Source organism: Sander vitreus, chromosome 14, assembly GCF_031162955.1.
Source record: "Sander vitreus isolate 19-12246 chromosome 14, sanVit1, whole genome shotgun sequence".
Taxonomy (NCBI): domain Eukaryota; kingdom Metazoa; phylum Chordata; class Actinopteri; order Perciformes; family Percidae; genus Sander; species Sander vitreus.
This window is the reverse complement of record NC_135868.1, coordinates 21,596,493-21,621,875: the sequence shown is the minus strand read 5'-3', so window position 1 is coordinate 21,621,875 and position 25,383 is coordinate 21,596,493. Positions and strand designations below refer to the sequence as shown.

The following is a 25,383-nucleotide window of genomic DNA, read 5'->3' as shown; positions in this document are numbered from 1 at the left end:
TTTCCGGTCTTTATGAAGCTACTTGTTACGAGCTTGACGCAGCTCCAGCATGGGATGGTGAGTTGGTATCAACCGCCCTCTGGCGGTGAGGACTCTTGGGAGCGGGGAGGGTCAGCCTGGAGGCGTGATACTGGCAGCACACTGCATTCCTGTAAACATTGTGGTGTTTATGGAGACCACTGGTTCCCAGTAATATGGCATCGACTGGACATTATTAAAGGAGTTTTTCAGAACCCCTAGGTGAAGCCATGATTATAGAAATGTTTTAAAATTCAGGTTTTTGATTAAAATATTACATGATTATTACTGTTATGGAAATAGTACATGTTTATTATAATTATTATTATCATTATCATCATTATTATTATTAGTAGTAGTATTATTATATATGTTTCTATTATCTGAGCTTGAGAGTTCATTATTGACTTTGGAAATAGTAGTTTGACAAAAAGCAACACAAGGTCCATTTAGTAGAAGTTTTCCAGACCTTTCAGCCACACCTTCATGTTGTGGTCTTTATCAGTGGATATAGTTGACTCTGGTCTTTTCAGTAGGCTAAGTGGATCTTGTGCAATTTTCTTAGATTCTTTTTTTTGTAAAATCTATAATAAATATTGCCAACTGACTTGAATTTCAGACCTTAGCAATTAAAACCAACACTGCCCAGTGATGATAATGATTATGTAGGCCTACAATATAAAATAAGCTTGTATGCTTGTGATATTGGTGAACTGGTCCTTCAGTGAATTAGTCGTATATAAATCTATATTATGGCAGTAATGGTTTTTAGGCCTGATTTATTACTTGATGACATTTAGTCTTTTCTCAATATAGCCTACCAGCTATTGGAGGCTATCCTTTATGCAATATTCCTATACTCTATAGTAGCTTCTATAATGCATCACCTAAAATCCTAAAAGGATTCAGTTGACTTGCCTCCTGCATGATGTCAGCAGGTTATAAATGATACAGTCATGTTGCCTACAGTGAGACAGTTGGGAGTAGGCCTACAGCGCCTCAGATATGGACGGCTGCCCGGCTTCACTGTTCGTCATCGCGTTTTTCCCAGCGTCCTCCTGCGTATGCATGTATGCGACCGACGGGCTGATTTCATAACGTGGGGAGGAAGAGAGGAATGGGGCTTTGAGAACGGATGAGCACCAGACCCGGTAGGTAGGCTCTATGCACCATCAGTGTTATCTCTATTCCCGGGCCATGCAGGCGGTGCACTAGAGGAGATGCGGTAGAGGAGGCTGCTGATGCTGCTGTCCGATCAGCTGTTATTTTTGTCTTGAGCATCATCGCCGTGACGGCCAGAGAGACCGAGACCAAGCTCCGGAGCCAGCAGGGACACCGCAGAGCGGAGAACAGAGGATGGAGTTCAAGCATCTGGTGGAGGCGGCGGAGAAGTGGTGTTCCGGTAACCCGTTCGACCTCATATTCGCCGAGGAGGACGACGAGAGGCGGCTGGACTTCTACGCAGAGCCCGGCGTCTCCTTCTACGTACTGTGTCCCAGCGGCACCGACACATTCGTAAGTAGAGCTTCTGCAGGGCCTTCAGCTCCCTCACTCTGTGCGTGCGTGTTCTTGTAGGTGTGTCGAGGGTGGGTTGGAGGTGGGGTTGTCACGGTTGGTCCCGGTTTTCCGCCTGATGGACATATAGGAGGGGGCGGGGGGGTCTTTGGGCGTAGAATGGAGGGGATGATGTCATTTCAATTTGGGTGCACATCCCACACCCTTCCACCCGTCTGTCGATGGTGTTTATTCATCCATCATAATAAACTGCGATAACCCTCCAACCCACAGCTAGCCAGGTTAGAAAAAAACACGAGGCCTTCCACTTTCAAAATAAAAGCCCTGCAGACCATCATGTTGCATTTGGAACACAAAAGGGCCTCTTTTAAAACTAAGAAATGGATGTGTCTGGAGAAATGTAAGTAGCATATTCTGCTTCTATATTAAAATGTAATTTTCATTACACCTACATTATTTGTAAATAGCAATGAAGGACAATGCTTCCTGCTAATGTGGAGATATTTCTCTCCATATTAGTGAACTGACTTATTTGATTGAGAAGTTGTAGTTCTGCAGACATAGTAAATATTTAACAAGGGACGCATTTTTATATCTTTATTTTGAAGGAATTAGGCCAAATTATAGAGTCAAATTTATCCCAGTGAAACCAAAGTTATAAAAAAAAATGTTTGGCCTAGACACAAATGTAAATATTTGATGCTTTTAAACGTATTACTTTAACTGTTCAGTTAAAAAGTTATGTTCATTTATTTGCAGACATTAGGGTGTAGGTGATGTTTCTAAGAATTCCCCACACTGCAATGGTGAGAAATACCAAATCCCTTTTTGACTTTATTTAGTCTATTCATTTGTTTCCACTTAAACAGCCACATTTAAAAAGGCCTAAGCAGTATCAAAGTCAGCCTTAAAGAAACACCATGTGTAATTTGTCTGTAAATGTTGAACATAAACTCCTGAAGTTGTTAAAATCTCCCAAACTCCAGAAACAATATGGAGAATATGAGCTCAGTGTCTTCAATGGTATAGCTACAGCCCTACTCTAATCATACAGACTAGCCTATATGCTACGCTATGCCAGTGTAGTGCAGTGCTGGTGTTGTGAGCCCTGAAAGCTCCTGAGGCCAGACCCGCCCTGCTCCCTCCTCCTGCTCAGTGACAGGGGCTAACAAGGCAGGGAGCAGATGGAGATGACCCAGGAGCCAGGGCGTCTGTTCAGTCAATAACACATTATGTCACGCCGACCGTGCCTGTGTTATGACTTTGGTCTGTCCCACAGACAGCAGAGCAGGGTTGCTTAGGCAGGGGCTTTCCATGGCTGCTGGTGGAAAATAGATCAATAGAAATCCAGCTGCTGCACAATAAAAAAAAAATCACTTTATCTCCCTCATAACCCTCAGTTTTTCTCCTGCTTTTGACGCCAAAAACGCCAGTTAAGTGCTGCACACACACACACACACACACACACACACACTTTCATAGTTAGCTGTCTGCTATGCACTCTCAAATCAGCTAGAATAACTCTCTGTCTCCTTTTGCTTGAGATGTGGTTACTCTCGCTCGATCAATACAGCTATCAGCAGGGCGTCTCACATGCTGTCTCTCTCTCTCTCTCTCTCTCTCACACACACACACACACACACACATACACACACTCACACCCACTGTTTATCTTTAGTTTTCCCTCAAAACTTTGTATCATTACCCTAACCTTTCACTGGAGGGCGCTGTGAGATCAATTCCACCATAATACACTAACAGCACAGCTGCACATCACTGTTTCCAGCTCTGTAATTTTCCTCAGGGCAAGTAGCTTAGTAGTTTTTTAAGTAGTCATCCATGTCAGGTGAGACAGTGTTTAGCTGCTGAAAAATTCATTCAATTCATTCATCCATCAGTGTCAAACTGGAACAACTGTCCCTAAGCAGGGTGAGCTGGAGGGCTCAATAGTAGCCCCGTCTACAACACTGTGAAAACTATTTCCCCAGGTGGATTCACATGACTCTCACGTGACTCCTAAAACTGTTACATGAAGGTGTGTCCCTACCACACAAGTAGACCAAAGCCATACGTTTTTTTACCTTAACATTCCATTAACTCATCCACTAATAATGATGACATTAAGGTGTTTTTAATGGATAAATATTAGAGATGGTCCGATACCATTTTTTGCTTCCCGATGCCGATTCTGATACCCTGAACTTGCGTATCGGCCGATACCGAGTACCCATCCGATACCAGTGTGTCATATATGTTATTATGTTTTAACAGCTGTATACTACTATCCCTGTATGGATGTGATATTATTTCTTTGTTGTCGGTCTGCCTCAGGTTAAACTCTTTGTGAAACATGAACAATGAACGCCCCAGAACTTTCTTTTATTATCCAGTTTGACAGTCAGTTATAACGGAAAAAGAACATAAATAAACTACTTTAACATAGATTTTCTTTAGGGCTTTCTTACGTGGTATCGGATCGGTGTATAAACTCCAGTACTTCCCGATACCAATACCAGCGTTTTAGGCAGTATCGGAGCCGATACCGATACTGGTATCGGAACATCTCTAATAAATATATAGATTGTAATATATGAAGCTATTTTGAAGAGGGCCTAAATATTTCTTTCACCAAATTAAAAACCTCTTAAATCATGCATATATTAAAATTACTATTACAAACATGAATTTATCCATTAATTAGCCCCATGTTTGGCATGAACACATTCACATTGAACACATAAGACCCTTTTAAGGGGTAAATTAAAAGGATGGTATCAATGGTTTTGTGGTCAATTTTAAGAGGTTTAACCCTTAAATAATCTTTGCCTATGAATAACAATCCATGAATTAACACCAAATGTGTGGCATAAAAACCTGATCACTGTTAGGAATATAACTCCCTCAACTAGTGTCTGAAAATATTTCCGACCTTCATGTAAACTGAAATCCCAATAATGATTTCCTAAAATTATAAAATCGGATAGCATGCTCTTAAATGATAGGTAACCCAAACTTTTACTACAAAGCCTGTAGACGCCACACTACAGTAAGAACACCTGCATTTTGTTTTACACACTTGGCCAGACACCCCTAATAGCATTACCTAATACATCATCCATAACGGTATGGCCTTTAGACTCCAATTAAACAACACTAAAAGTAAGTGAGAGGAATTGCTCCGATGCCCTATCTCAAGCAGTGATGTTTATAACAATTCAGAGTACTGATGTAGCAGACAACTTGCACTGATGAGGAAGTTGATTTTAATCTGACTCGGACTCTTACCTTTGATATCCAGGAATTATAATTTACTGTTACTTATTACTGTTTTATTGGGCTTTAGCACACTAATATTTCTGACCCAACAGATAGGTAGAGTTTAAACCCAGGTTTTAGAGAAACAGCACTGTGTAGTATACGTTTATGGATGTTCATTTACTGAGCGTGACAACAGTAGCAGTTGTCTTATTGTTGAGGTTACACTTTACAACAAGGCCCACAGAGACCTCAATACCTGATACCAATTCCTGAATAACCAATAATAATCATATTCATAATCATTCATCGTAAAGAACGTGTTCAGGATGTAAATACATAGGAGCTTATGATTTGACACTTATTCATTAACACATTATATGTAACACTCTGATCTCAAGAATGTATCGTTATCTACTATATAATCACTAATTCAGATTTATTCAGGAACAATTTGTCCAGCATTTCATTGTTAGTTATTGTCTTACACTTTCCTTGGTAAATATTAAGGACTGTGAATCTGACTGTAAAGTGTCACCACTGTTTGTGTTATTCCTACTTCTGTCTGCTGCATGTCCTTGACCAAATGTCTCTTTATCTGGTTTAATTGCTTTGTTCTAGTTTTTTTTTCTGTGCTGCATTGCCCCTGACCCAGCTTTACTTATTTACTGGTTAATTCCTGCAAGTTGTATGTCACTACAGCCCACGTGAGGCTACGCTGGTGGAGGAAGTGTGACAGGATTACATCATCTGGCATACAATTAATTATATTTCAATCAGAAGAGACTTCGTTGCAGATATGCAAAGAGTTATTGCACATATGCATAATATGAAATGTACAGAGTCTTTGGAGATTAGACTCCATTGTTATAAAATATTTTTTTAAAGGGGTAGAGAAGCCAAGACCTATTCCCCCGATGGAAAGTGTAGACACTGGTGGCAGCGGCGAAGGAGCCCGAAGACCAAACCGAAGGGAGTCGACGGAGCGTTCTGCTGGAGGAAGACCCAGGGTGTCGCGTGTGATTGTGACTGGAGGTGGATGGGGAGGAGGAGGGTTGCACGCTTTGCCTGAAATGACAGCTGACAGCAGCAGAGAGAGAAACAGATTTAAAACAGGGAAGTCATGCTGTGATTGGATCATGAATTTCGTGGCCAATTCTGGTTGGTTTACTGAAAAGTGAACGTCTCCAAACAGCTGAATAGGTTTAGTAAGAGAGGGCGGTGATTGAAGTTATTAGAAGTCTTCCTGAAAGAATTTGCGCTGAGCTTCATATGGAGGAATAAAGTTTAATCTAGAAAATGAAGCTTTAAGTTTGTTTTTTTCAATGGCGTTAGGTGTCTACACATTGTTTTACCGTAGTCATGTCGTTTTCTTTATGACAGGCTTAAAATGATGCCTACTTACGTTAATATTTGCTCATCCTTTTATCTGTCTGTAGCACGTGTGGAGTGAGAGTGAGGACTGCCTTCCCTTCCTTCAGTTGGCCCAGGACTACATCTCCTCCTGCGGGAAGAAGACTCTGCTGGAGGTGCTGGAGAAGGTCTTCACATCCTTCAGGCCTGTAAGGAAACAAAATAATGACGCTCAGCTTTCTAGAGACACTGTTTTCTTTTTAACACACTGCATCAACCGCAGCACAGTGACCTCTGTTCGCAGAGTCTGGGTCTATTACAGCCCTGATACAGTCAGTTCCCTTTGGTAGGGACAAAACATGTTAAACTCCACCCAGAATTCTGACATTTTAAGGTTGTGTAAAACAAACAACAGGAGCAGGACAACATGATTCAAGGTTTTTTGAAAATTCTTAGAAATTGTTGTCTATATTCATGAAACAACAATTTAAGCTGATTTACATTGCTTTAACACGTTCTTCCTCAAGCTTTTTTGGTAAATAGGAAAAAATAACAATAAAAACAACAATACTTTAAGATCTTTAAAAAAAAAAAAATAGAGTAGGCGGGGTTATAACTTATCCGTTTTGATTATATTCAGGCTTTAAGTTCTGCATAATTAAAGTTGTACCGCTTTGAGTGACAGGTGACGAGCATAGACTGTAGGCTTCATTTAGCCCGCCTCAGCGCCATCCACGCTCCACCTCTTTACCCATATTTGAATAAGTCCACGTCAGGCACAAGATGGCGACGGCCGGAGCTACACTGCACAGCCTTCCACTTTGAGCTTCATTTTAGTTTTTCCAAAACCTATGGGTTGCAAAATATGGCGTCAGTTTCTCAGTGTCACAGTCTGTTATCCATGTCAGCTTCCAGAACACAGCTGCTGCCCGCCCACAAACTTCTCTTCACTGCATTTACTAGGGCTGTAACGATACATCGATCTGGATCGACATATCAATCACGATCCAATATTATCGATGGAAAGTAAAAATATCCATAAATATCATCATCGCCCCTTTTATTAGATCACCACTTCATATTTATAATTTTTATTAAAAAGAAAAGTTTGTTTTTCATTTAAATGTCTGGAAGAGCTCAGTTATAAAACCATAGACTGTATATTAATGGACAGCTCATGTGTGACGTCACCCATTGGTTTGTGGAGATCTGCTATCCGTCGTTGAGTTTGCCGTTACGGGCGCAGCCATCCTGGTTGCGGAAGTGACGATTTTAGACGAGAGGGAAGAGTGATGGGGGAGCTGCTTACACTCTACGGTACGTTACACACTTTCACTGGCAATCACATCATAGCCACGCCCTAAAACACCCCCTGCTTTATCGCCGATTTTAATACCAAATCAACAAGACCATAATTCAAAACATAAACATCATTCTGTGTTGCAGAAAACTTAAAACTAGCGATTGAGACCATAAACTCATTATGAAAATGTTTACTGAGGTAATAAATCAAGTGAGAAATGGGTCACTTTCTCAGACTTCTACAGAAACCGACCTCCTTTTGCAACCACACCTGTCTCCCCCTGCTGGAATTCAGATAGAATGCAGGTTTAAGGAACTTTGCATTTAGCATTTGCAGCACTTCGCTGAAACCGGATGCTTTGTCCATTAATATTATAACATATACAATATAACAGTCTATGTATAAAACTGACAAATCATATTTTAGTTATAAACAGTAACCCAACTTTCTCCTTCTACCCCTGTTAGCTGCTGGGTCTGCCAGACATAGAAGACGACAGTTTTGAGCATTACCACGCTGACATGGAGGGGGAACCAGGGCCCGACCACCAGCAGATGGGGGTCAGCCAGCAGTGATGAGCCCCAAGACGAGGCCTGCAGCTGGGGCAGAGCTGCTGAGAAGCTCTGGGCCTCAACTCATCAGCCCAAACACTTAACAACACACTCTTATCTAAACACACACACACACACACACACACGCATTCTTACGGCCAACTTGCTAAAAATGCACCACCATGTTTTTGAATGTCTCAGTGGCTTTGCTTTCCAAAGAGTGCACTCTGTTGCACTGTGATGATCCCCCCAACCAAACACACACACACGCACACACACACACACACACACACACACACACACACACACACACACACACACACACACACACACACACACACACACACACACACACACACACACACACACACACACACACACACACACACACACACACACACACACACACACACATTGGGGCTACGTGAGTAGTAGCCAAGTACAATGCAAGTATCATAATCATTCACCATCCGGTTAGTTAAAGTTCCACAGCACAGCAATATTACATCGGCCTCAGCTGGCTTTGTTATGCAGAAATACAGTCAGATGTTACTGCAATACACACATTTCCCCCGTGGCTTTGGAGATGAATGTGACAGATAACCTACTTTCTCTGCCTGTCTGTTGACACAGAGGACAAACAAGAGCTAGTTGAAAGACGAATGGGTAAAAACTGACGGTTTGTGGCTTTGTGAGGCAGCTGGAGTGACGCAGATAAAGAGAGGAAAAGCGGTTAAGTTTTCCACTGCATGAAGGGAAACAAGGAGGGAACCGAGGGATGTATAGCTGTGATGTAGATTCAGATAGGGCAGCTCTTAAACTATCCAGTTTTGCACACACGGTTACAATAGTCGTATAGGTTACAGACAAAAGCATTTTGCACCTCATGTGGAAATCACAGTGTGCAGCTTTACAGTAGCATGGATCATTTCTTGAGGTGTGTCTCTTAATGTTTCTAAGGCAGTACACCTCAAAGAGTTTAAAGTCACTTAATGAGGACGTTTTTAATCAATGTTACTATTACATGACCATCACAACAAAGGCCCATGTTGCAGCTTAAGCCATTCCTGGTTTGGGTATTGCATTGTCACACGACACCCTCTAGTTCTCCTGTCCTGTAGTCTTCCTGGTTCACGGTTTGCCCTCCTTTCTCAGCAAAATCTGATGAGAGACCTTTCTAAATCTAGCCAAAACCTCTTTTGCGTGTGTTGTTTGAACTTATCGGCTCCTTTTGAGGTTTTTCTTAACCATAATTTAGCGCACACTCAAATCCCCGAGTGATATCACAGGGGAGAGAGAATATTTGTTGACAGCCACCCTTCGCCTGCCCTGTTATCTCTAATCTAAATCTCACATTGTGTTGTTGTATGTCACATCCAGTGCACTGCAATGCTTCAGGCCTCCGCCGCCTTCAACCACTCGATCCACATGCAAGACTGTTTCAGTGGTCCTTAGCCTGTTTACTTTGGCTTGTAAATGTTTGTCATTTTATTGCCTACAGTATTTGAATGTTTCTCATGCAGTGTATCTTCTGTTTGTCCTCCAATGTGTGTGAAATTGTTCAATAAACCGTGTGAACAGAGCGTTCCTCCTTTTTTCCCTTAATGGTCTGAAGTTAATGGAACACAAAGCGCCAAACATGGAGGGCTTTTCATATCACACACACACAGTGGACTGGTGACCTGCTGCTGTGCCAACAGCCCGCTGGTTGACGTCACGCGCCACCTGACGCGCCTGAAGCTGGAGGCATTGGCCGGAGGGAACAGCAGACAGGAAGCTATGATTTGGCCTTCAGAATAAAAGAACAAAATGTGTGTATCGAAGTGATTTTCAGTCGTATCTTTTTCTGATTGACTAAAAGCAAATTACTGAACGATCAAACATTATGTCTTTGGATGATTTGTACCTACAGTTTACAGTATGTCTTTAAAAGACACACATCACATACATATACAAATATACACAAACGTAATTTACACACCATCTCCAATAATGGCAGAAGTCCGTGTAGTCCAAATGAAATGTAGTGGAGAAAAAAAAAAAATAACCCCCCTGTGAATTGTAGTGGAGTAGAAGTAAGGTAGCATGAAATGGAAATACTCAAGTAGGGTAAAAGTTCCTTTAAATCATACTTACATACACGTACTTCAATCAATTCATTACTTTACACCACTGCAGTGGATGCAGACGATCCTGCAAAGGCAGGATGGAAACAGCAATGGCAAGATAAAGGCTTCTCTAGAACAAACCACAGTATAATATAGGCCTAGAATTTTATTAGACAGGGGATTTCATTCTAGGCCGATATAACAGTAACTTTCACAGTTTGTCATATTTTTTCCATGTGTTTACCGCTTTTACTTTGAAGGCGATTTATGTTATTCTGGTGAACGTTGGGTAGCTTGACGGAGCTGTCTCACAGGGGGGGAGGAGGGCAATCCCTGCTTTTATTTTTCTTTCCAGACGGCCACAGTTGAGCACAAAAACAAACTTGAACCAGACGAGCAGTGGGTCAACACTTGCACTCATGTCCTCGTCTGAAGTGGAGCAACTGAAGACATTTATCTGAAGCGATTTTATCCTTTTAATTTTTCCATTGTTGAAAAAAAGGGAAGGGCTCTGCCAAGAAAAAGAAAAAACAACCATTTGGAAATTAAATTATGCGTCAGCGAATGCGCAATTTACGCACAGGGCGCACCATGAAACTTTAAGATGTTGGATCGCCTCGCCTTTGTTGTTGTTCACGTGCTTGGCTTGATTTCCTTTGTTGCTGTCAGTTCTTCAGATTTCACTGTAACCATGTGTCGTGGCTAAAAACTTTAAAGCGCACAGAAAAGCTGAGGAGGGAAGCCCGAGACAGCATGGGGGCCAAACAGAGCAGCCCAGTATTTGATGGCAGAACTCGGGCTTATTCCAGCTCTGATCTCCCATCTGGTAACTCCAGCGGAGGAGAAAGGATTGCGGGGTTTAGGTACACAAATGGACCAGATGGACCCCGGATCCGTTACACAGGTGGAGGGCCAACCAGCTCCGGGCGCAGTATCCCGGCCGGTGGCAGGTCAGGGTCGCACGGACTCAATCAGAGCCTCGATGGCACGGATGGTGACGAGGAGAGCGAGCGGCCTCCTGAGGGCCACAGGTTGCTTATAGGATCCCTACCGGCTCACCTGTCCCCTCGCCTGCTGGGAGGTAAGATTGTAAGGCATGGGTTACTACACATTCATAACAGTTACTTCATAAAACTTCTGTAAAGAGGGCAGTCACATAACAGGAATGTGTTATCGGTCAGTGCGAATGATACTTTTTAATCTCCGGATTGTTCCTGAAGTACACATTGTCTGTGTTACACTGTAGTGAGCAGATACATCATGGAGCATTATTTTTACTTGAATCTATTTTTTTTTTAAATATTTTATTACAAAAGATAGATTCAAGTAACGTCTATCTTTAGTGTGTGTCTATAAATAGTGTGTTTGTTATTTTTGTACACTATAGGCTATTGTTCTTATCTTACCCAAGGACCATTTTTTCCATCTCATTTGGCATAACTACTTTTTCCGGTTCTAATACTGTGGCACTCCGTATGAGTTTAGAGTCAACATGTTAGTTCATGTAGGATATGTTTATGATACTCCTACAATATATAATAAGCTATATCCATTACAGTTGCTGTCAAAGTCGCTTTTTCCATTTGACATATGATACCGGGCATATGGTAATAGCAGTCTGATGTCTGAGCCCTTTGTTTAACACTTCTGCACTTATATTGCAGCCAGTGCCACAGGTGGCACAGCTGTACTGTACTGCAGTACGTCTCTCTTCCTTTGCCCCTCCTCTGTCTTGTAGAACAGGCCAGTTTTTCACTCCGGCTGAGAGGGAAGAGTGCATTATGTAGGTCAGCAGATAAAAAAATGAGCTTCCTGCTGGTTACACATTGCCTGACACACACGCACGCACGCACGCACGCACGCACGCACGCACACACACACACACACACACACACACACACACACACACACACACACAAATATTTATACTTCCTGAATCTGCAAGTCTAGCTGTTTCTCAACTGGTGGGTTTTTCCAGGTCCCAACAAAACAAGACACTCATATACTGTAACAGGACCTTTATGGCGCTCTAACAGCCATGTCACTGCAAAACAAATGCTTCTTAACAAAACATTTAACATTTGACAGTGTTTCCTGAATCCTTATTGTTGTTGGAGTTTTTGTAAATGCTTCAATTTTTGTATCTTTCATAACGTGGTCAATAAAACTACATCTGAAGTTTTGTCTCCCCTCCTAATTACCGGCAATGGTAATTTCCCTGATGAGGAAGTCTAATCATTAATCACCACATCGATAACCTCTGCTTATCATGTGATTGAATGATTTGAGCTAAGCAAGTGCATGGAGGTGTTATGTCATGCAGGTCTGTTTAAGATCAAGCTCATGCAAACTGTCCCACGCCCTCTGTTGTGTACATTAAAAAATGAAATAAATGTCAATAAATAAGTTATGAGAGGGACGTTGGCACATCTGGGTCCTTATGTTCTTGTCGTCTTTGTGTTTTCCTCCACAGGCTTCCACTGTCCTGTTTGCTCCAAGTTTATGGCATCAGATGAAATAGAGAAGCACCTGCTCATGTGTTTCAGCAAAACACGCCTCACCTACAACAGTAAGAAACTAAAAGTAAAGGTGCAAGAGGCCATGGGTGATTCTTAAAGTCAAAGGATTTGGTATTAGTTTTTGGCCACAGCTACCATCTGTAATTCTTCAGTTTTAATTATTAATTTCTGTTTAAAATAGGCATGCAAAAGAACTGAACAATGACATGATGTGCATCAAAGGGCTGGGACCAGACTAAAAATGGCCAGCATTCAGATCCTTTACTCAAATCAAACTCACAGTACCACAATGTGAAAATATCCCATTACAAGTACAAGTCATGCATACAAGTATTCCTTATGCAGAATAATGGATTTTTATAGATTGTTTCATTTGAAAGCTTTACAAAGCCCTGAAAAGGTAAAAGCAGCCATTATCTGACATGAAACCAGCAAAGAACATTGACAAATAGCAAAAAGTGAACAGAATGTTGTGTAACATGTAATCTTTTTTTTTAATTTTTTATATCCATGTAAACATTCCGTGACTCCTCATATTTATCTGAGGACCCCTTGGAGGGTCCTGACCCCCATTTTGGAAACCAATGTAACATTCAATATATTATCATACTTGAATATTACCTCTAATGCAGGGGTGTCAAACTCAACTTCACTGAGGGCCACACTGGGGAATGAGAATCACATCAAGGGCCAGACATGTATAGTTTATTGACATGCTTTTATTTAAGGGAAAAATTAAATATTTGTGACTTTATTGCATGTCTCATATAGTCTTCTCACTTACAGTTTGGTCGACATAAAGCCCTAAAGAAGTCAGCAAAAAAGCAAAACAATGATTACCTTTTTTAAAAGCAAGCTACCACTGTTAGGAGCTAGTTCTGACCCACAACGCAGAGATATCACACAGACAATGTAGAGCAGTTTTAAAAGGTTTAATTAAACAACGTGTACTCAGAGTTACACAGTGGATTGTGTCAGGACAGGGAAAACTCCTGGCTGGTCTGAGATAGAGGCGAGCCGACGGGAAAGAGTCCAGGTGGTTTTGGGACACGAGGGAGACAGGCAGAGATGAGTACACTGGAGGTTTTCCCAAAGTGGAGACTGAAGGGCCATTCACATTGTACGCGCAAACGGCTGCGCTGCGCTATGAAAACCATTATTGTCAATGGCTTGCGCGCGCAAGAACTGGTCTGCCGCTGCGCTGAGCAAAGCGCAGCGCAAGCGGCATTTTGCGGCTGGCCGCTCTTGCGCGTGCCGCGGTCAAAGTTCAACATGGTTCAACTTTGACCGTGGCATGCATTCAAGTGTCTGAAAAAAACAACAAAAACACAGAATACACGTGGATCCACAAACGGAACATGGACGAGAGGTTGATTTTGGCCGTCAGCGATCTCCCAGAGCTGTATAGGCTACGGCACAAGTTCGAGGTCGTACAGAGACCTCGGACGCAAAACTATGCTGTGGAAGCATATTTCACCATAATAGGCATGCCAGCTGTGTAGATTATTACTAGCCTCTTAATTAAAATCATTCAGGTTTGTTTTAGCTATGTGAAATCAACATATATGTCTCCACTGAAATAGAATCCTGTTACATTTTTTACTTTGGTGCATTTGTCAAATCATAATTGCATTTGCGCAACAGTGAGTGCATTTCTTAAAACAATTGGTGTAAACTGCACCGCATAGTGACTGACCTGAAAAATCGTGTATCTTGCTGGAAATCTTTTGTTTGTGTCCAAAGCAAGTACCAATGAATGTGTCCAAAGCAAGTATTTATGAATCAAACTGACAAGTCCTTCCGCCATTGTTTATACCAAGATAGTGAAACTGCTTTGTGTTGCTGTCCATATTTAACAGTTCACTCTGTAAGTATAGTCTAATGAACAATGCACATGAAAGGGAGCACTATTCCCTATGTGACAAAGTTACACATTGTCATCTCTGATCTGAGAAATGCGCCAAAGTAACTGAGAAGAACTGTAGCCTACTGTTGTGAGCTGCGAAAACCAAATACCAAGTTGATTATACAGCTCCATACAGGTATTTGTAGGATATTTGTATTTTTTTATAAAAAAAAAAAATTATAATTTATACTCTTTGAGCCCCAATGGGGAAATTACAATTTACACTCTGTTATTACACAATAATATTGTATTTGTATGTTTATATGATGTAAAATATGTTTGGACTGATTGACACAAGTCATGTTCATTTTCATTGAAGTTCACATATAGGTAGGTATATGGCCTTTACACAGAATAACTACCCATTTCCAAATATGTAAGCTCCAGTTTTGGAGGAATTAATTGCACATATGCATTAAACAGTGTTTTCCAGAGAATGAATGATGCATGTATGAATGTAGGCTCATATCTTAGCTTTATTATACCCAACTCCAATGACTGCAGACCTCTTACTTAAGTATATAAACATGCAATGACAGTGTTGAAATGCAACATTTTATTTAGAAATGAAAATAATCCACACGTCTTCATCTATTTAGAGGAAGAGTAAGAAAAGGTGGAAGAACCTAAGGGACAGGTACATAAAGGAGAGGAGACAAAAGTGGTGCAGGGGCAGACTTGGAAGTACTTTTCCATACTGTCTTGTCTGGAGCCACACGTCAGGGAGAGACAAATAGCCAGACGCTCCGTTGTAGAAATGGGCTTTCGGAATGTTGTTCGCATCCGGGAAATCGTAGGCCCGACTCTCGTCAGCAGACTGTCAAATTGCTCCCTGTTGAGCCGAAAGTACCCCTGGAACCGGTCACAGTGAATGCCTCGGCTTGTCAGGGTGAGCTCAATGGAAGTCTGTCACTAGTTGCGGATCCAAAATAAAACTCCTGGGGATCCAAGAACGTTCCTCTGGTCCATAACCCTCCCAGTTGACAAGATACTGGAGCCCCCTACCCCGCCGCCGAACATCCAAAAGCCTTTGGACAGTGTAGGCTGGGTGGTCGTCAATCATGCGTACAGGAGGTGGAGGATCCACAGGCGGGCACAGGACTGGACGAGACAGGTTTCAGTTGCGACACATGGAAGGTGGGATGACACCTCATAGTCTGCGGCAACTTTAGCCGCACAGCAAAGGGATTGATAATCAAATCAATAATGAATGGACCCAGAAACCGAGGTGCCAACTTGTGTGATTCGATCCGCAGGGGAATGTTCGTGGAGGAAAGCCACACCTGTTGTCCAGGTTGGTACTGGGGAGCTGGGATCCTGCGCCGATCTGCCGAACTCTTGTTCTGCTCCGCAGTCCTGAGCAACGCCTCACGGGCGTCGCGCCAAACCTGATGACAGCGACGCAAGTTCTCCTGAACTGAGGGGACATCCAACTCTTTTTCTTGATCAGGAAACAGAGGAGGTTGATACCCCAGCGACGCCTCGAAGGGGGATAGGCCGGTGGCAGAGGTGGTCAGGGAATTATGGGCATACTCGATCCAGGGAAGGTGTTTCGCCCAAGAAGATGGATGCTGAGCCGCCACGCAGCGAAGAGACGCTTCCAGGTCCTGGTTGGCTCTCTCAGTCTGGCAGTCACACCAAGAGCAGAACAAAAATATTTCCAGACTTGAGAAATGAACTGTGGGCCTCTGTCAGAAACAATGTCTACAGGTATTCCATGGGGACGGAATACATGTAAGACTAAGAGGTCCGCTGCCTCACTGGCAGTCGGTAATGCTACATAGTGAGCAGATTCAGAAAATATGTCCACAATGGTGAGTATTGTATCATTACCTTCAGACACAGGGAGACCGGAGACAAAGTCCAGGGCTATGTGGGACCAGGGACGACTTGGAACCGGCAGAGGCTGCAGTAAACCCGAGGGAGACTGGTGGGAGGATTTTCCTCGGGCACAGGTGGTACATGCTGCCACGTAAAAATGTCTTTTGAGCAACGTTAGGGTACGTTGCATCCCTGGATGACAGGCGAAACGGGAAGAATGGACCCACTGCAGCACTTCAGACCGCACAGACAGGGACATGAGCCGGCCAGGTGGTCCATCTGCTGGTCCAGGGTCCGATTCTTGGGCCGACTTGACGAGGGATTCGATTTCCCAACGGACTGTGGCCACGACGCAGGTAGATGGCAGAATGGATTCAGGCTCACTGGACTCTTCAGAGACCGAGAACTGGCGGGACAAAGCATCAGGTTTTACATTGCGAGAGCCAGGACGGTAAGTAAGAGTAAAGTTAAACCTGCTGAAGAAGATGGACCATCTGGCTTGGCGGGAGTTTAGTCTTTTAGATGACTGAATAAAGGCCAGGTTTTTGTGGTCGGTCCAAACCACAAAAGGCTGCTCCGCCCCGTCCAGCCAATGTCTCCATTCCTCCAATGCCAGTTTCACGACCAGCAACTCCCGGTTCCCCACATCGTAGTGTCTCTCTGCTGGTGATAATTTTTTGGAGAAAAAGGCACAAGGATGGAGCTTTTGGTCCGTGGGGGAGCGTTGTGAGAGAACAGTTCCAACACCTGAATCTGACGCATCCACTTCCACAATAAAAAGGCAATGATGTGTCTGGGTGAATGAGCACTGGGGAGGTGGAAAACAGTTCTTGCAGGGTACTGATGGCTTGGTCTGCTTCAGGAGACCACACAAATGGGACTTTAGGGGAAGTGAGCTTGGTGAGGGGAGCTACTACCCCATTAAAACCCTGGATAAATCTCCTGTAAAAATTAGCAAAACCCAGGAAACGTTGCAACTGTTTGCGAGTCTGAGGTATGGGCCATTCAGTTACTGCTTTAATTTTTTCAGGATCTGCAGAAACCTGTCCCTTCTCTATGATGAACCCCAGGAAAGGAACTGACTCACGATGGAATTCACATTTTTCCACTTTTTTCAAAAAGCTTGTTCTCCAAGAGGGGTTTAAGGACTAGACGGACATGGGAGACATCTTCCTGAAGGGACTTAGAAAAAAAATCTAAACGTCGTCCTGGTAGACGAACACAAACCGATTTAACATGTCTCTCAAAACATCATGCACCATCGTTTGGAATACTGCTGGTGCATTTGTAAGTCCAAACGGCGTTACCAGGTATTCAAAGTGTCCAAGCGGTGTATTAGAGGCCGTTTTCCCCTCATCCCCTTGCCGAATCCTGACGAGGTGGTAGGCATTGCGCAGGTCCAGTTTTGAGAAAATCGTGGCACCCTCAAGGGGTTCAAAAGCAGAGTTTGAGTGGCAATGGGTATTTATTTTTCAATGTAATATTGTTCAATCCGCGAAAATTAATACAGGGGCATAGTGTCTTGTCCTTGTCCACAAAGAAGAAACCCGCCCCCACAGGAGACGTTGATGGGCGAATAATACCTGCAGCCAGTGAATCACCGATATATTTCTCGATCGCCTCTCTTTCAGGCCTGGACAGGTTGTTGAGGCGGCTTGAAGGCAAGGGGGCTCCTGGAAACAACTCAATAGCACAATCATAGGGTCTGTGAGGTGGCAAAGATAAAGCCTTTTCCTTGCTAAATCCAGATATTTTTTGGGGACCAATGACAAATCAAGCAGTTTCGCAGATGCAGTCGGTGTTACAATTTTGGGAGGAATAGCTGAACCGAGACATGTGGCATGACAGAAACTGCTCCAACTGTTTATAGTCTTGTGTTGCCAGTCTATTTGAGGATTGTGTAACCTGTGCCAGGGAAAACCGAGAATGAGAGGAGAGAACGATGCTGCCACAACCTTGAAGATAATCTCCTCTCGGTGGTTACCGGAAAGAACGAGAGTTACTGGGACTGTTTGCTGAGTTACCTTTGCCAGTAACTGACTGTCAATGGTCGCCACATTGATAGGGGATGGGAGTGATTCGAGGGGAATGTTAGCCTGCTTAACCAGATTAGAGTCAATGAAATTATCCTCTGCCCCGAATCAATAAGGGGTGACAGTGGTAGTGAACCAAATTGGAGAGTTGCAGGGAGAGATAAACGAGGGGATGTGGGTTCAACTTCAGGAACTGGGCTCGCTAGTGTACCCACTCTCACTAACGAGCCTCTTCTTTTGGGCGTACAGGATAACTAGCGAGGTAATGGGAGGGGTTTCCACAGTACAGGCACTCACCTGCCTTTCGGCGTCCCAAGCGTTCAGCTGGGGGTAACCGAGCCCAACCCAATTGCATGCGTTCCTCCTCATCCCTCGTAGTGGGGACCGGTGCTGCAGAGAGCTCTCGACGGGGAGATGAGGAACAGGACTTTGATGCCTTGGACGCCCGAACCGGAACATGTGTGTGTGTCCGCTCCTCTCCCGGAGCCTGTTGTCGATCTTAATGGCTAGAGAAACAAGACTGTGCAGGTTACTGGGTTCATCGCGAAGAGCAAGCTCATCTTTAACTGAAGGGTTCAAACCGTGCACAAAAACTCCCTGTAGTGCCTCATCATTCCATTTGGAATCAGCTGCTAATGTCCAAAACTCAATTGAGTACTCAGCCACACTCTCAGTACCCTGTCTGAGGTCCAACAGTCTCTTGGAGGCGTTTCCGACATAATCTGGGTGATCAAAAACGGTTCTCAACCGTGCGGGGAAAAATCAGAAAAGGTTAAACTGGTGAGGTGTTGATTAGAGCACATAGCTTCTGCCCACACTAGTGCCTTTCCCCTGAGTAACCCCAGTGCGTAATGTACCTTAGATGATTCCGAGGCAAACGCCAACAGCTTCTGTTGAAAAATGAGTCCACATTGGAGCAGGAAACCTCTGCATTTGTTCAGTTCTCCAGAGAATGGCTCCGGTGGTGTCGCTGGGGGTTCCCGGGTGAATGAAGCGGAGTCCATGGCTGAGGAAGCAGACAGAGGGAGGAGTGGGGTGAGGTGAAACACTAGGTGCACTGGGAAGAGACAGAGTAGCAATTTGAGCAGACAGCTGAGTCACTTGATTGAACAATTGCCGATTGGTCTCGAGTAATTTGTGAATTAACTGGTCGTGCTGCCCTAACAAAGCTCCTTGATTTTTAATGGCACGAAAGATGCCATCTTCGTCTGTTACGTGTGAAATCTCTGCAGGGTCCATGGCCAGTTCGTTCTGTTAGGAGCTAGTTCTGACCCAGAATGCAGAGATATCACACAGACAATATAGAGCAGTTTTAAAAGGTTTAATTAAACAACGTGTACTCAGAGTTACACAGTGGATTGTGTCAGGGCGGGGAAAACTCCTGGCTGGTCTGAGATAGAGGCGAGCCAACGGGGAAGTGTCCAGGTGGTTTCGGGACACGAGGGAGACAGGCAGAGATGAGTACACTGGAGGTTTTCCCCAAAGTGGAGACTGAGGCTGGGAGCATGCAGGCACAGAGGAGAAAGCAGCAGGTCTGAGCAAGAACACATGGGTTGTCGTTAACAAACTAGCGCGGAGGGGATGATCAGCCCGGGTTTAAATACTGCTGGGTTGAATTTGGATGATTAGCTGCAGCTGTGAAGATCGGCAGGTGATGGTTGAAGCAGCCACGCCCCTTGACCTACTTTCCACCAGACCACGCCTCCAGCACTCCAAACGGAAAAACACAGACAAAACACAAACAAACACAGACACACAGGAAAAAGACATCCAAAGCAGGGCGGAGAGAGAGCTGACCATAACGACCACACAGCTGACTCCCAGCATCCTGTAGCATCCGACAGCCTGAATATGCAAACTCTCTGATTCTGTGGGAATTTCTAAGTCTCAAAGTCGGCAAATCTACCAAATTCTTCTTTGAGTGTTGCTTAATTGCAGTTTGAAAAAAACGTTTTTGGTTTGGCTCACGACTTGGCGGGCTGGATCAACATTTGCAAGGGGCCGGATTTGGCCCGCGGGCCTTGAGTTCGAGACGTGCTCTAATGCATTACTTTGTAAGCTGCATTTTAATGGTGTAAATGGTTGACATGGAACTACTCTTATTGTTGGGTAGTTTAATCAATAATCATATTTTATAAGATCATCACAGGTTTCTTTTATGTAATTTTGCAAGGTAACTGGTAACTATAGCTCTCAAATAAATGTGACGGAGTCAAAGGTACGGTATGCACCTTTTATAAATGTAAAGGAGTAGAAGTATAAGGTAGCCTAGAGTAGAGGTAATCAAGTACAAGTAAGCCTAGCTCAAAATGGTGCTTAAAGACAGTACAGAAATGTACTTATTTACATTCCACCACTGCCTCTGTCTACCCTTCCTCAGTCACAATTGTATACCCTATTGTTTTTTACAACTAGATCATGAGGATGATCATGTATTAATGCACAACGTCTTGTAATAAAAGATTCATAGATATTTTTTTCAAGAACTCATTATCCACAGAAATGCACCTGTACTAGATGTTATACAGTGTAGCATGCAGAGATGCAGCTGCACATTTACACAGCCACCTACAGTATATGCATGCAGACTAACTGTGTAGTGCACACACCTACATGTGCACACACAGGAAATGCAAACACACACACTTTCTGCAAGTAGAGACATCCCAGGCTTGACAGTGTTGCATGTACACAAACAAAATTAGATTGCTCATCTTTAAGTGTGCAGAGACATGCGCACACAGTTTTTCAGCTGGCACACACCCGCAGCAGCATGCATGTCACTGATAAATATACAGTACATGCTGCTCATAGACAGTGCACAGTGTGTCCTAGCTTATCACAGGCTACAGATGTGTAAAACCTGTACAATCATCACTTAATATTTCACCTAACCCATGCAAATATTTTCATAAGTGCAGTCTTTCTCCTGCAGGATTCATTTTGACATGAGCGCATGAGAAACAACAGACAGTCCTAGTTACTCCTTCGCCTCAGGTATTGACACTACATCCTGTCATAGCTAAATACGCACGTTAACATGTGAGACAAAAGAAGAAGTCATCATACCTGTTATTATAACAAACCATCAAACTACAGAAAGAAAAGGATAATAAAAAGTGAAACTAAGTTCTACATAACACAACCGATTCCCACTGGAGTTTGCGTATTTATCCACTACTGTAGAGGGATACCAGTTCTCATCTGGGCACAGACAACAACAGGCATTCTGGTACTAAAGTTAAACAGATGGTTGTGCAGGATTCAGTGATTGAACTTAACATCTGATACATGGTTTGGTGTGCGAGGCAGAGCACTTTTCTCAGTTAGTCTCTGTCCGTATTGTCTTTCTCAGAGGACATCCTGTCCAGAGACTCTGGGGAATGTGCCATCTGTTTAGACGAGCTGGAGCAAGGAGACACAATTGCCAGGCTGCCCTGCCTCTGTATCTACCATAAAGGGTAACTAACACACACAAACAAACACACACACACACACACACACACACACACACACACACACACACACACACACACACACACACACACACACACATGAATAGATTGTGGTTGGAAATGGTTTGATAAATGCATAAAATGCACCAAGTGTAAATAGTCCCGACTTCCAGAGGTAACCTTAATTTTTAGCATACAAACATGAGAGTGGTATCGGACATGTGTCGTAAGAGCCTGAACAACTTGAATAAAAGTGTAAAAAGTATACATGCTGTACATACTGTCTTGCTTACTAATAGTTTGGGGTGGCAGTAGCTCAGTCCATGGGGACTTACTTGGCTTGGGAACTAAAGGGCCGGTTCAAGTCCCCGTACGGACCAAGTATGGAGTGTGGACTGGTAGCTGGAGCGAACCCCCAAACTGCTCCAGGGGCGCAGCAACTTACTATGGCTGACCCTCTGATAAAAAATGCATGTGTGTGGTATCTAGGAGGGATACGAAGAGATACATTTTAACTGCCTTGTTTGAATTTGGATTTGTAAAAATTGACTTGTGTTAACTGACTAATAAAGCATATGTATTGCTTTATTTATTCAAAGTAATGAAGGAATAGTTTTGACAATTAAGGGAAGTATGGACATTCTCTGTTTTGCTGAGAGTCACATGAGAAGATTAGAGAAGTTTAGCTCATGTAAAGACTAAAAACAAGGAAGGAAACGGCTAGCTCTGTCCAAATGTAACAAAAAAAACCAAGATACAACATGTTAGTTAATGAGCTTTAGAGGTGCTGGTAGGCACATTTGTTACCTTTGGAGGGAGCCAGGCTAGCTGTTTTTCCCTGTTTCCAGTCTTTATGGTAAGCTAAACTAACCTGCCGCTCGTGGTAGCCCTATAGACTCATATGAGAGTGGTATCAATCTTTGCATCTAACTCTCAGCAAAAAAAAAGCAAATACTGTAAGTGCATTTCCCAAAATGTTCAACATTTTGTTTTAAAAGACCTTCATCATGTGTATGAACAAGAAGCTCCATATGTACACATAGATGCTTGATCATTTATCCAATTACAGGACCACAATATTAGATCAGTTGGTGAATGAAACACCCTGTAAAAACACACACACACACACACACACACACACACACACACACACACACACACACATTTCCATCCAGGTAATTAGATAAAGATGATCATCTTTTTGAAAAGATGCCATCTTTTGGCCATTTATAAAATAAAAGGAGATTGTTATTGTAAATATTTGGAGTTAAATGTAATTCAGCTTATTTTTAAACCTCCCTGTTTTCCTCCTCTTCTTGTTTCAGGTGTATAGACGAGTGGTTTGAGGTGAATCGCTCGTGTCCAGAGCATCCCTCCGACTAGGAGCTGCAGGAGTACAGTTTCAGTCTACTGCACGTCACTGTGGTCGACTGTGTGCCCTGACCGCATCCCAACACTGTCTGTTCCAGCCGAGCATCAGCGCTCCTCAGGGATTGTTAAGACATTAATGTGCACAGGATTTTTTTCATATTGCATCATGGAATAGAGATGTACTTTAGATATGTTTCTCCAGACGTCGTGGGATGTTCAAAGAACCACTGGTGGAGTCAGTTTGTCTCCAGAAAATATGTGAATGTTCCTTATGCCACCTGCTGGCCTAAAGTGGGTTCATGCAACCTGGGATCTGAACTGAACTGTTTTGCTGAACAGGGTGTGGTTTTATGGCACATGACTTGTATAACCAACATGGTGGGAGAGTTCCATCTCTTTTCAGCAGAGATTGAGGTTGAGAGATTGTTCAGATTTTATCAGAAGGCTGAAGGCCTATGTTGTGCTATGTGAAAAACAGCCACTCGGAATTAAAAATGCCTTTTTTCAGCTTTAAGGGATGATTACAGTGTTGATGGTAGTTAGGAAATAGATCTTAATTTTATTGTGAAATTGGCGGAATTGTTTTTGTGTTAAACAATCATGTGTCCTAGACCAAATAGTCTAATGTGAAGTAGTCATACTGTGTCAATCACTTGTCCATTGAGAACCTCAGTAATGTGATTGTGTAGTTTAGTGGTGGAATTAAAGACAGGCTAAAACATATCTAATAATGATTCATACTTTAAGGAGTGCCATAATGTGCTGCTATGTCATAGACTGGAATGTTTTCCTGTAACCTTTGAACCTTTGGTTATTGTACGTTCTATTTGAACTGTAATGAATTGCACAACAATACATGTTTTGTCTTTATGTCTCTGTACGGCATACAAACTATTAAATATTTTAATGTAAGAGTGTAATTTATATACTGATTTATATGTAATGGAAATAAGTCATCCCCAACGAGGATATTTTACCATATGGTGGCCGCAGACGAGAGGAAGATGAAGAAGTGAAATGAGGTAACAACAACAAAAAATGTTTTAAAAATAGACTTTTTTTTTATACCATGGAAGTATAATTTACACAGACCGTTTGCAGTTGAGAAATTTCCCCAAAAAAGTACAAAGGAATGGTATTTTCTATTAAAGAATGTCCACTATTAGTATCATAAACAAGACAGCTGATTACTGTTCTATCAGCCGAGAGATGGCAGTGAAGAGGAGTAATGACTCAACTGGGCATGCAGGGACATGGTTAAAGTGGATCAAGTGTTGTTTCTGTTAGTTGTAAAATGAGCAGTCTGCCGAAATGCCAGCTTTTAATTAATTTACCTAAGGTGTTGCAGAGATAACGCCTCTGTATTTCTTTGAATATATTTGCTAATAAAGTCATGTGAGTGCCACAGAAGATATTTTTCATAACAGCAAATGAGAAAGTCTGTCTCCAAGAAAAGGTAGCATTTTGAAGGACAACTATTATCATCTTAAAGTACTTTTATCATATATACTTATTGCATGTTCTATCCAGATTGGAACCACACAGGTTAGAGAGGTTTAAATGAGAGTTCTCTTTTTATTTGTTTTAAGGCCATTGTATTGACTGGAGGAATGTTGGAAACTTAGAAATTCACCTTACATTAGTCAAAAACAAACAAGTCTGTCTTTATGCCAATGTAGGCTATTTCAAGTGTCTTGTTTTTGTATGTTGTACGTTCAAGTATGTCTTGATCGTGCAATCAGAGGTTTTTGGTTTGCTTCTTAACCTCTTTAAAGAATGTATATTGAGTGAGTTAAAGCATCTAAAACATTTCTAATTTGGGATAAAATCATAAATGCCTGCATGCAAACTGACAATGTTTCTTTTTTTTTTGGAAGTTAGTAATCAAATCATATTAATCTAAATCTTCTCAGTTATATCTAATATTATTTGTATGACTGACTTCTCATTTATTACGTGTTTGAAGTGTCCCATACTTATATGTTTTATCAGAAATGCAATTTTGTATTTTGAAATGTGTTAACTACAACAAAAACACAACTTGTATTTTTGCATTAACTTTATAGGTAAATTCATACATACAACTTGCGACAAACACATCAAATATAAAACAATTCAGCATTATACTCATTAAATATAACGACAGCCATGTCTTTGCTCTCAATAAGGCGATAT

The 25,383-nt window shown here is 42.5% G+C and overlaps 2 protein-coding genes across 3 annotated transcripts; both read left to right on the top strand.

Moving 5' to 3' along the window:
* The first annotated feature begins 1,077 nt into the window (after nt 1-1,077).
* Nucleotides 1,078-9,578, top strand: mturn (maturin, neural progenitor differentiation regulator homolog (Xenopus)). Its single transcript, XM_078268132.1, has 3 exons — nt 1,078-1,533; nt 6,228-6,350; nt 7,912-9,578. The coding sequence occupies exons 1-3, from the start codon at nt 1,375-1,377 to the stop codon at nt 8,017-8,019; spliced, it is 390 nt and encodes a 129-aa protein (XP_078124258.1). The 5' UTR covers nt 1,078-1,374; the 3' UTR covers nt 8,020-9,578.
* Nucleotides 9,579-10,410: 832 nt separating this feature from the next.
* On the top strand, nt 10,411-24,120 carry LOC144528500 (E3 ubiquitin-protein ligase ZNRF2-like). Of its 2 annotated transcripts, XM_078267113.1 has the most exons (4): nt 10,415-11,184; nt 12,577-12,672; nt 21,738-21,843; nt 23,163-24,120. In XM_078267113.1, exons 1-4 carry the CDS (start codon nt 10,857-10,859, stop codon nt 23,218-23,220), a joined length of 588 nt encoding a protein of 195 aa, XP_078123239.1. In that variant the 5' UTR covers nt 10,415-10,856; the 3' UTR covers nt 23,221-24,120. The 2 variants fall into 2 exon arrangements, with proteins under 2 accessions (XP_078123240.1, XP_078123239.1); XM_078267114.1 differs by lacking the exon at nt 12,577-12,672 and having other exon boundaries at nt 10,411-11,184.
* Nucleotides 24,121-25,383: the final 1,263 nt, after the last annotated feature.

Excerpts from the sequence above, each read along its gene's own strand:
- mturn (XM_078268132.1), top strand. The coding sequence starts at position 1,375 with ATGGAGTTCAAGCATCTGGTGGAGGCGGCGGAGAAGTGGTGTTCCGGT. Across the intron at positions 1,534-6,227 it reads CCAGCGGCACCGACACATTC|CACGTGTGGAGTGAGAGTGA; the intron begins GTAAGTAGAGCT and ends ATCTGTCTGTAG. Across the intron at positions 6,351-7,911 it reads TCTTCACATCCTTCAGGCCT|CTGCTGGGTCTGCCAGACAT; the intron begins GTAAGGAAACAA and ends TACCCCTGTTAG.
- LOC144528500 (XM_078267113.1), top strand. The coding sequence starts at position 10,857 with ATGGGGGCCAAACAGAGCAGCCCAGTATTTGATGGCAGAACTCGGGCT. Across the intron at positions 11,185-12,576 it reads GTCCCCTCGCCTGCTGGGAG|GCTTCCACTGTCCTGTTTGC; the intron begins GTAAGATTGTAA and ends TTTCCTCCACAG. Across the intron at positions 21,844-23,162 it reads CTCTGTATCTACCATAAAGG|GTGTATAGACGAGTGGTTTG; the intron begins GTAACTAACACA and ends TTCTTGTTTCAG.